Source organism: Trichechus manatus, unplaced genomic scaffold (genome assembly GCF_000243295.1).
Source record: "Trichechus manatus latirostris isolate Lorelei unplaced genomic scaffold, TriManLat1.0 scaffold00003, whole genome shotgun sequence".
Lineage (NCBI taxonomy): Eukaryota > Metazoa > Chordata > Mammalia > Sirenia > Trichechidae > Trichechus > Trichechus manatus.
The window spans coordinates 35,875,717-35,888,328 of NW_004443939.1; the positions used below are offsets into that span (position 1 = coordinate 35,875,717).

At 34.9% G+C, this 12,612-nt stretch overlaps 1 protein-coding gene across 1 annotated transcript in view; it reads right to left on the bottom strand.

Moving 5' to 3' along the window:
- Positions 1 to 340: 340 nt before the first annotated feature.
- SYDE2 (synapse defective Rho GTPase homolog 2) overlaps positions 341 to 12,612 on the bottom strand; it is a 39,911-nt gene continuing 27,639 nt past the window's right edge. Inside the window, exons 5-7 of the mRNA XM_004369114.1 lie at positions 10,593 to 10,774; positions 7,601 to 7,832; positions 341 to 840 (exon numbers count right to left, since the gene is read on the bottom strand). Coding sequence (XP_004369171.1) covers positions 341 to 840; positions 7,601 to 7,832; positions 10,593 to 10,774 — 914 coding nt within the window. The remainder of the gene's footprint in view (positions 841 to 7,600; positions 7,833 to 10,592; positions 10,775 to 12,612) is intronic.

Sequence of the window (12,612 nt, forward strand, 5' to 3'; positions counted from 1 at the left end):
TGTCTCAGCTACAGAAGAGCAGTTCCCATGAAGGACAAAAATCTTAAGATGCTAGTAACTTATTTGAACCTTTTAAGTGCATTTAAAAGTTATATCCATTAGAATTGGCAAGATTTATTAAAATATCCACAAGAAGTCCAAGTTATCTTTACCCCTGGAAAAATTTTCCAATGGGATGAGTAAAAATTATATTAATCAATAGTTTTTTTTAATTATATCACATAAACTTATTAGAAACTGAAGATTTCAAGTACAAAAAACATCACTGTGAGAAGTATAAGAAAAGATTGATTTGAAACAGTAAAACATTATGTAAAAAAAAAAAAAAAAACCCTCAATCTCAAACACTCATATTAAGTTTGCTTTTGTTGAGCTCACGCTCCAGATTTCCAATCAAAGTATCAATACTTTCTTGTAGATCTTTAAGATTGGCTTTTTGATCCGCTGTAGACTCGATTGTCTGCATTGTAAAATATGTCTGGAATGTGCACTCTTTGGATACGGGGTTTGGCTGTTCAATCATTATATCTGGTCCATCTATTTTGCCATAATCTTCTCCATTTTCTCTATCTTCTGAAGGGACATCATCATAATCCACATCATTTAAATTTTCTTTTGTATTTAAAAAGTAGCTTTCTCCGCAGCTGCTCCAGTCTCCTGCATAACGATTGCTAAGTGGGCTGTCTAACCTGGCTTGCCTTGGCCTAAGTACTCCTGATGTCTCAGTACCACATAAATTTAACATGCAAGGCCGTTCTTTCTTCCGCCTCAAATAATTCAGAGAAAATTGCTGCTCTAGGGACAAACTGTCTGTCGATTCTTTGACAGTTAAACGTTGCACTGGAAACGAAGAATAAATTTGTGTTAGTGACAGTAGTCCAATTGGTCTTAAAAAAAAAAAGAGCTAAAGATAAGCCATTTAATAATCAGCTACAAACATGCATTAAAACATGCACACTATAAAAATAAAGCATTCCATAATTATTTTTCCTATCAGCAGACATAATCAAAATTAGGGATAGAAGCCAGTAGAATGTTTAGTGGTGCTGATTCATGCCATATCATAATGTTCCCAAACAAATCAAACTTCCAATGTTGATTAACTTTCTGTGCCAGTTAATTATTATCTAGCTAGAATTCAAACAGTAGCTAAGCTGGTAGCTTCTTCTAAATTAAAAGCTAGAGCAAAAAGCAGGCAAGGCACGTTGGTGTAAAACAAAACAAAAAGTTCTTTCGTCTGCAAACATCTAAATGAGGCAAAGGCATCTAAAGTGACCACTCTAAAAGTTCTGACCTTTGTTTTTTTGCAATTCTATTAGCAGCAATGTCATAATTTACTTTACTAAGCAGCCCAAATTTCACTTTGATAAAATGCACGAAAACTAGACTTGACCACTTGTTACCTGAGTTTGATTATACAGCATTAGCTACTAATAGTCTTCATTTATTGCCTGAAAATAGTACAAATATTTTATTTTCCCATTCTGGTTAGGTACCTAACAATCCCAAATAATATTCCTCATATCAAGGCAAATTTCTTCTGAGAGTATGCATCATGCTGGACATATAGAAGATTACCAAAAGACACACGATTCCTCTTAACAAAGGCTTTCCTGGTTACTCTTTTGTGTATACTGAACAAAACATTTGCCTAAGGCTCTTCTGTAAATGAAACGGACTTTATTTAAAATGTCCAGACTTGGCTATTAAAAATTGTTCAAGACACCTTTCTCTTTTTGCTTGTTTGTTCTACTTTAAAAAGTGCCTCTCCATTTATACCCCCCTTAAGTAAAGGGAACATGGGTCAGTGGTAACAAACCAGCTTTACACTCTCCAACATACAATGAATGCTTACGTGCTGTTGTACAAAATAAGAAAATTGGGAAACTATATAAATGTGTATGATTCTAGTTTTCCAAATTTGTAGTGATACTCATAACATTTTTCAGAGACCACATAATTTTTTTAGTTACATTTTACTAAAATACTTGATAACCATATATAGGTATGATTTTAACTTCTCTATTTACATACATCGGTTATTACATACCATTATAGAAAGGTAAAAGTTCTTGATCTAAAATTTTTTAGAAAGGTCTGATAAATACTTTAAACTGATCTTTAATATCAGTTATAATAAATAACATTCCATGCCATTATCTAATGTACCTGGGGAATGGATATCTGAATTTTTCCAGTGTTGAATTATTCATACTCCTCTTCTTCCTCTGGTTGCTTACTCCACTAAGCCTCCTTGCTTTTTTTCCTTCATTCTGTGTGCTATTCTTGTTTTTCTTAGTGCTTAACTGTCATGCCTGTTGTTTTTGCCAACCAATTACACTACTTTGCTCATCTTCAAGTCATCTGGTCTGTGATTCAACCAAACATCTTTCAACTATGTGTTAAGCTTGCCTTATTGTGCCTGCATTTTCTGACATTCACCTGCAAAATTTGAGCCAGCCGCTCAAAGTTGTTTAACCAAGACCCTATTCAAGCATCTTATGTATTAAAATATATTTTTTTATATTTTCTTGGAAAATATTTAAGAAGCCAATTAAGTTAATATTTTATTTCTTCTAGACTAAAAATTCAACTTCTGAAAAATCATCTTCACTGGCTTTTTAACTGCTGATGCTGGAATGACTTTGTATTAAATATTCAGAAGAAATGGTTTATTGTAACCCAAAAGGAAAGCTCTTAGTTCTCATAGCACTGTTGACTACCTACCTTCAAAAGAATGGGGGAAAAAAAAAAAGCAGTCTATAAGATTTCTGAAAAAAATTCCAAAATAACGATAAGTACTAAGAAACTCAGTTTTTCCTTATCTTGTTTTCTACCAATAGATTTATGCTTTTAATCACTGGCTTATTAACTTTTTACCTATAGTATAATTACCTTATTTAACAAAACATACTGAGAGCCTAGTTGGTGCCAAGTACTCAGTTAAGAGCTGGGAATTTAAGGGTAAGTAATGTATAGTCCTGCCCTTATGAAGCTTACTGTCCTGTGAGGAACTCAAATAAAAGGGATTAGGGAAAAATTGCTACCTTTTCCTCAAAAAAAACTGCCCCAAATCTACTACTCATCATAGAAATGTGGTACAATAAAAAGCTGGTCTAGGAATCACTCTCTAAACCTGTTTCCTTATCTGTAAAGTAAAAGGGTAACCTATCAGTAATTTTCAACATTCTTCTTAAAACAGTAAATCCATTTTTAAAAGGAAAAATTTTGTAAAAACCCAATGCATAAAACAGATGAAAAGAAAACTGTTCCAATAAAAAGGAAGATGCATTTCCATTTTTTTCCCCCACACTTTGCCAATACGGTACCAAAGTCACTTTCAAAGAACCCTAGGGAATACAATCTTGAAAAACTCTTGGCAGAATGATTTTTACCTTCTGGTGCTGATATGCTAGAGTTCTAACCAATCACTTTGCAGACAAGATTTTTCAAAAAGAAAGCTCCAGGCAAATTCTTGCTCCAAATTGAAAAAAAAAGTGTTGGTGAGGATGTGGAGAAACTGGAAGCCTCATCCACAGCTGGTGGTAATGCAAAATGGTATAATCGCTATGGAAAACATTTTGGTGGTTCCTCAAAAAGTTAAATGTAGAATTCTACCTTGGTGAGTAGCGTCTGGGGTCTTAAAGGCCTGTGAGCAGCCATCTAAGATATTCCACAGGTCTCACCTCTTCGGGAGCAAGGGAGAATGACGAGAACAGGATACAAGGAAAGGATTAGTCCAAAGGACTAATGGACCACAGCTACCATGGCCTCCACCAGACTGAGTCCAGTACAGCTAGATGGTGCCCGGCTACCACCACTGACTGCTCTGACCGGGATCACAATAGAGGGTCCTGGGCAGAGCTGGAAAAGGATGTAGAACAAAATTCTAACTCACAAAAAAAAAAGACTAGATTTACTGGCCTGACAGACTGGAGAAACCCCGAGAGTATGGCCCCGGGACACCCTTTTAGCTCAGTGGTGAAGTCACTCCAGAAGTTCACCGTTCAAGCAGGGATTGGACAGCCTCATAAAACAAAACGGGACTAATGAGGCACAGCAGTCCAGGGACAAGGACTAGCAGGCAGGAGGGGACAAGAAAGCTGGTGATAGGGAAACCAAGGTTGGAAGGGACAGTGTTGACATGTTGTGGGGTTGTCAGCCATTGTCATAGGGCTATTTGTTTAATGAGAAACAATTTGTTCTGCAAACCTTCATCTAAGGTACAAAAAAAAAAAGAATTATCTACGTGAGATCAAATTGACAACAGCAACTCAAAAGGTTTGATGGGAAGCCTAGGGGGCAGTGAGTTGAAGATAATGGTGATGGAATAATTTGGAAGAGGATAGTGAGAATAGCAGCACAACTGGAAGAACGTAATCGATGTCACTGAATTGTACATGTAGAAACTTTTGAAATGGTGTAACTTCGGCTATGTATATTTTCACCAAAAAAAAAAAGGTCTTCCAAGGTCAAGAAGGGAGAGTATTGACACGTTGTGGGGTTGTTAACCAATGTCATAAAACAATATACATACTGACTGTTTAATGAGAAACTATTTGTTCTGTAAACCTTCATCTAAAGTACAATTATATATATATATATATATATATATAAAGTTAAGCGTAGAATTACCATATGACCTAGAAATTTCACTCCTATAATATACCCAAAAGAACTGAAAGCAAGGACTCAAACAGATACTTGTACACCAATGCTCACTGCAGCACTATTCACAACAGCCAAGAGGTAGAAACAACCGAAATGTCCATCAACAGACCAATGGATAAACAAAAGGTGATTAATTCCATACAATGGAATATTGTTCAGACATAAAGTAAAATGAAGCACTGATACATGCTGTGATATGGATGAAACTTGAAAACATAATGCTGAGTGAAATAAATTAGACACAAAAGGATAAATAATATAGGATCCCACTTACATGAAATATCTAGAATACACAAATGCATAGAAACAGAAAGTAGATTAGAGTTTACCAGGGGCTGGGAAAGGTTGGGAATGGGGAGTTATTGCATGATGGGTACAGAGTTTCTACTGGGGGTGATGAAGTTTTGGAAACAAATAGTGGTGATGACTACACAACATTGTGAGTGTGACTAATGCTACTAGATTGTACACTTGAAAATGGTTAAAATGGCAAATTTCATGTTGTGTAGAGCCCTGGTGGTACAATGGCTAAGACTAGGCTGCTAACTGAAAGGTTGGCAGTTTGAACCCACCCAGTGGTTCTTTGAGAGAAAAGACCCAGCAACCTGCTTTCATAAAGATTACAGCCAAGAAAATCTTATGGGGCAGTTCTCCTCCATTACATGGGGTTGCTATGAGTTGGAATCGACTCAACAGCACCCAACAACAACAATACAGTATACCACAATAAAACAAAATGAATAGGGGGAAAATCAACTCTTTTTACCTATGGAGAGGGAAAAAGTCCAAAAAGAAAAAGAAGATATGCACAGCAAGAGAGCCAAAGACCTTCTACTAAATGCATGGAGATAGGCATTCACCAAGTTAATATGCTACATATGGCCCAGTCCTCACTACATCCTCCATGTCACCATCGATTTTCTAAAGCCCAGTAACTGCACTACAAGTGATTTAGAGGGCGAAACTCACTGTTGTTTCCTCTCATCCTTCAGCCCTGTTCTGTCCTTTGTCTGAGATGCTACAACTAAAGAAAAATAACAGGTTATAGAAAAAGGGGCAGTTATTTTTTTAAAACTAACAACAAAAATCTTTGGGATGAAGGACTGAATTCTAGGAGACAGTTGTTAAAGGTTGTCATTAAAATACAGCAAAATATGAAATCTGAACCTGCTTTTGCTATAAAACATATATTAATTAAGCTTTTGATCACAAACATAGAACTAAGGAGGCTAGTGCAAAATAATGAAGTGACATTAACCTCTGATACAGAATTTAATGACAAGGAATTCAGGTACTGAAATAAACTTAGTATCTCCAGGAAAACCAGTTTTCATTTGTAATTGCAATGATGAGATGGCGCCTCTTCCAAATTCCTGATGTTTATTAGAATTAAAGCAGTTCTAGAAAATGCTAGGAATCACACATTTTAAAATTTAACCTGAGATCCCTTATATTGGGTACCACATGCAGTAATCAGCCCAAGTACCCAGACAATCTCGATTCAGGTTTTTAAATAATTAATAAATACATTCCAATTCAGTTAAAAAATAAACTAAGTTTTAAAACCTGTGTTTTAAAAAAAAGTAAAAACTTTAACTTTCCAGGTTTAGGTTGGAAACTTTTATTAGCTTTATTTTTAATCTACCTTTAAAAATTAGATTTAAGACTCTCACAAGCATTCCCTTGTACTTTTGACTATACTTCTCATATACATCAATAGAACATTTATTGAGGGCATACTTTGTGCTGAGCTTTGCTCATTCCCTTAGATGCTTTATCTTGATCTTCACAACAACCCTATGAGGTAGGCACCATTGACAGAGAAAAGAACTGAGGCTTAGAGAAGTTAATGCTCTGAGCATTAGCTTGTAGTCTGAGGCTACACTGCTGCTAAGTACCCCAGCTAGGATCTGAATCCAGGTCTGAATGTGGGGCCCATGAACTTTTACCACTATTCTCTACACTAAGCATCTAAGTACTTTCACCATTGGTACTATACAGGGTAGTGGGAGGAAAGCAAGAATTACCACAGGATAAGAAAATTCAGGGACTTAAGTACAGGATGCTTTACAAAACATCTAATTGAATACATACTACTTTTAGCTCTAAAACTATATATGAGATATTTTAGGAAAATAACTGTCAACTTTTCCTTACTGACCAGAATAAGGAATGGATAAGAAAGATGTGAAGATAAAAGATAATTGTCAGTTCAAGTCTGGATAATTTGAATGATCATGAATATAATATATGTCAGTAAGAACTGATTTGAAAAAATGAATTCTGCTTCATGTAAGTTGAACTAAAAATGAGAAGAGTAAAGAAATTAATATTTATTGAGTACCTATTATGTGTCAGGAGCCCTGGTGGTGTAGTAGTTAAGAGCTCGGCTGCTTAGCCAAAGGTCGGCAGTTCAAATCCATCAGCCGCTCCTTGGAAACCCTATGGGACAGTTCTACCCTGTCCTATAGGGTCACTGTGAGTTGGAATCAACTCGATGGCAACAGATTTGGTTTTTGGTTTTGATATTATGTGTCAAGAGCTATGCTGAGCACCTTATATACATACTTTTTCATTTCATCCTCATATAAACTCTATAAATATATCATTAAAACCATATGACGAAGATGATATCAAGGCTCTATGATGTTAACGAACTTGTTCAAGGTCAGACTGCTAACAAGTGGCACAACCAGGATTCAAATCAAGATCTGATCAAATCCAAAATGTGTACATTGGTCTATATGTCTATAATAATATCAGCAAAGGCAGGAAATTTAAATGGAGCAATCTAAAAGGCAGGTATCAATTCATAACTATATGAAAAAAAAATCTAGATTTTCTTCAATCATATACGGGCATATTTAATGATTAGCTAATTTAAACACCCTAACATTGAAACAGAAAAATATTTCCATAGGTTCATTACCTGGCCAGAGTTGGAGTAGGTAATGAAGAACTTCAATATGTTTTTTAAAATCCAGAGCACTTGCAAGTTCTTCTGAGTCAGTAAAGACTCTGTTGTTACAGGTGGAAGTCTCTTGCCTCTGACTTAATAATACTGGTCCAAAGCACACAGCCAAATTCTGGCAGGTCATCTTATTCACTTCATGATAAGAAGCCACCAATTTCAAATGATCCAACAACATCTTTAGGGTCGCCTAAATTAAATTAAATTTCACTTAATATAGTCATACATGGGCAAATTCAAGGAAACAATATATAGCAGATAATATAGGCAGGCATCTTATCACTTTTAGAGGGTTGCTTCAAAAGTTTGCTTGTAACTTAGATGTCTGGAACTTGTAACTTCTTTTCTTATAGAAACATTACACAGGGTCCGTAGATTCCGATGACATAATTTAACCCATTAAATGGTTAAAAAATACACTCTATAAAATACTCAGAAATGTATTGAAATTTCAGCTGGAGATCCTAGGAAAATGCATCATCAACTCTATTCTCTTCCCTTCTCTAAAATGACAACAGCAAAGGCTGTGATAGACAGAGGATTAGGAAAAGAACATTCATTTTTAAGTACAGGTAAATCCTGTAGGCTTAAGAAGCATATTACCATACTTAAATCTAGGAAGCTAACCATTTCAAAACATGGCCAAGTTCTATCATGGTCCAAACTGTGAAAGACTTATAAAAAGGCCAATGTGCTTCTTAACTAATAAACATTTTATGCAGATGAACCATACAAAAGAGAAAAAGGGTATAGTTAGAAATAAAAGAAAAATTTATTGAAAACAAATTTTTAAAAAATCCTTGAAGAAACTAGTAAAGGCCCAAGAAGTGGAATGGTCAGTAGTATTTTATTTAGTTTAAGCAATTATGGGAAGGGGTAACGTTTTTTTGAGGCAGTGTCATATGACCAATCATTTAATAATAAAATTAGTGTGTAATTTCTTCTTTATAAAGTACACTGAAGAAATGTCAAAAACTGTAAGTTAAAAATCTTATAAATAAAGAAGAAATCAAGATGGCATATTATTTCTGGTGCCAAAAAGGACAATTAGATTTGGCGATTAGAAAGTTATTATAACTTTGGCAAGAACAAGCTCAGAGAGATGAGGTAGGAAGCCAGACTGCAACGGGTTGAGTAGTAAATGAGTATGAAGAAGTGATGACAGTGAAGATAAACATTCTTTCAATGTTTGACTGTGAAGGGGAGGAATGAAGACAGAATGAATGCGAGACAAGATAATAATTGGTATTTTGAAATCAAAACAAGTCAAATACATGAATCATAAAAGAATGCAAATAATAAATATTTGCCCCTGCCTCTTTTTCACTATACATTTCCTAACAGGAGTGGGGCTCCATATACATTGACCTATTAAGGCTATTGTCAGTGCATAATAACTGTGAAACATTCACGTTCAAACACACACATACACAACCACAAATGGTTAAATTATTAGGTTCGATCTCAAACGCAAACAACAAAATGAAATTTAGAATAAGATGCTTTTTTTTTTTTAGTCTGCTAAGTAAGATGAGCCAAAAATGTAATTGCTATGTCTCTTTTGAAGCATAATCTGAAAACATGCATTAAGAGCATTTAAACCAGCTATTCCACTTCTGAGGTTCTATTCTAAATAAATAATTCTAAATGAAAAGAAATCTCTATGTACAAATATAAACAAAAAGTTCAAAACCTAAATATAACACCAAGGGGCATTGTGATAAATCATGTCAGATCCACTCAATGGCATATTATGCATACTTTTAGAAAGGCTGTTCACAATGTGGGCTTTAGAATCAGACTAAATTCACGTGGCCAGCTACAACATTCACAAGCTATATAACCTTGGACAAGTGATTTAAATTGCCTGACGCTCGTTTTCATTATCTTAAAGTGGTACTTACAATTTTACCAAGCGCTGGCAAGGGAATATTTTTACCCCTTCACTCCACCCTCCTGCTTCTACTCATTTCTTTGTAGCTGTTCCCTTCTTTCAATCCAAAGGAGAAGCAATTGCTAATCTAATTGGACAGAGGCCAGGACACTCAGGGGATCACAGCAAACTAGTGGATAAAGTTACTGGGCTTACTTAAAGTTTCTACCCACTCATTTTTGCACTTTCTGCCTCTATATGGTTAGCAAATCCAGGCAAAGTTGGCCTCTTCTGGACAAGCCCGGCTGCATCTCTTTCTCTTATTTTTTCTTTTTGTTCTAAGGAACAACAGCTAAAGTGAAGCTAATGCTTGTTCTGCAGACCCAGCCATCCTTCTTCTGTACCTCCTGCAGGCATACCTGAGAATGCTGGTTCCCAGATGTACAGTGTGGGGAGGAGGGTAATCAGAAAACGTAAGGAGGAAGGAAATGGGGCAAAGGGGAGGCTGCTTAAGTCTTGAAGCTAAGCCATGTACACGAACAGTTTTATCAATTTAAAATACTTACGCTGTAATGTCAAGTTTTAAAAACCAACCCCCCAAAATGGTTAAAAATTGTATGTAAAAAATGTTCACAATCATATTTTTAAAATACTAAGGAAATACACCAAAATATTCATCATAATTGCCTCTGGATATTGATCGTTGTTATTTTCCATTCTTCTTTTCTATATCTTCCCAACTTTTTAATAAGTGTATACTATTTTAATAAAAATAAGTAAATGATAATAAGTATAAATTTAAATAATAAAAATAAAAACAAATAATAATAACAAAATAAAACTTATAGGGAGTAGTATTCTTACCTAGGTTAAAATCATATAAAAAAAAATTGCTTTCTAGATTTAATCTGTTTAAGAAGCAGTTTTTAGAGGTATTCTGTTTAAAAAGCTATAAAGGCAGAGCTTAACCCTATGAATGCCACAAATGTCAAACACGTAAAATACTATTTGTAACTTGGGAGTTAAGTATAGTTTATTAGCTGACTTGCAGAAAAAATGCACACCAATCATGCTTACCTTCTCAACATCAGGCAGACAATCCAGCAGGTCAACAGCATACTTGGAGTCACTTGTATTATTCTCACAACCATTTAACGACATTTTCAAAGGATTTTTTGCTATTACAGCTAATACGGCCTCATAAAGTTGCTTTGTTATCAGAGGAGAAGGAAGTTCTCTTAAATAATCCTTAAGAACACCTTTAAAAAAACAAACTAGAAAGAGTTGGCTATTTGTCTTCAGAGTGAAATCAAGAACTACGGTAATTTTTTTTTTTAATTTAAGTATTATTGTGGCCAACTGTTTTACTATTCGGAAAACCATACAAGCAATAACATGAAAAGAAAGTATTAAAACAAAACACTAGCATTTTGTACTCCTATAAGTTGCTTTTTGTTTTGAAAGCATGCTAAAAATGCATATGTATAATCTTAAATTACCATACACATTAGGTTTGTTACTCATAAAGTAAGCTGTTCTTGATACATATACCATGTTACTTCCCCCTCCAAGAAAAAGCTCCTCTAAATGGGTATAAAACAAAAGTTAAGTAAACAAGGCACATTAATATTAACTGCAAATAATCCTAATAATAAGAATTTTGAGTTTCTAGACTTTAATACTGAAAGAATACCAATGGTCCAAAGCCCTTGCAAATAAATAAAGTTATATACTTCCTCTTTAATATCGGAGATGTGTTTATACTAGACAGCTGGATAATCTCTAATACTACACTCTTCTACGAAAGAAAAAAAAAATCATTTCTAAAACCAAAAGCCAAGAACAGTAAACATCAGACCTGTCAATACAAAAGGTGTGAGGGAAATCAATTGCAAACACAGCCCAAGTGCTTAGGATCGAACAGATATTACCTACAGTAAAGGAAATGAGAAAGAGTAATGGTTGTTTCATATAAGCAATATACCTCATATATATAAGGTACTAGCTAAAGGCTGGAATGTGATCACAAGGCCAAACAGTTCCAATGCCAAAAACCTAAACATATTCAACACTGACTGAGAACGTGCTCTCAGATTAGCTATAGACTGAACTTAAACATGATCATATAGTAGCTTCCCACCTGATAATTTAGAAAATTTTAACAGTGGTTGTTGTTGTGTGCCATCAAGTAGATTCCAACTCATAGCAACCCTAGAGGACAGAGTAGAACTGCTCCATAGGATTTCCTAGGCTGAAATCTTTATGCAAGCAGACTACCACATCTTTCTACTGAAGAGCCACTGGTAGGTTCAAACTACGGACCTTCGGTTAGCAGTTGAACACTTAAACTCTCAGTGTCACCTCTGATTTCGTCCACCTTGTCCCCCACCACCCTAGTTCTTTATAAATAAAAGGGGCATTATTTCATTATTTTCTTATGCATCCTCCCAGTGTTTGTTCATGTAAATTCCTACATAAAAGATAGTATATATGTCATACTTGTTTCTTGCTCTTTCATTTAACATCATATCCTAGAAATCTTTTCATTTCAGTACATAGAGAGCTTCCTCAATCTTTTGTACAGCCACATCATAGTACTCCATTGTATGGATGTCCCACAGTTTTGTTTAATTCAATCCCCTACAGTTGGACTCTTAGATTGTTTCTAATCTTCCGTTACTCCAAACCACGCTACAATAAATAACTTTGCACATCATCGCTCTGCATGTATATAGATATGTCTGTAGGATAAATTCCCAAAGCAGGACTGATAAATCAAAGGGTAAGTACATTTGTAATTCAATGTAATCTTAATAAAAGCCAAGAGAGATTTTGGAGAAATTGACGAAGTGATTCTACAATTCATATGGAAATGCAAATGACCTAGAATAGCTAAAATAATTTTGAGAAAAAAAAAAACGTTGGAGAATTACAGTACTTAAATTCAAGACTCACTGTAAAGCTATAGTAATCAAGACACCGAGATTTTGGCATAGAATAGATACAAAGATCAATGAAACAAAATAGAGTCCAAAAGGAGATACACATATATATGGTCGATTTGTTTTTGACAAAAGTGTCAATGCAATTTAGTAGA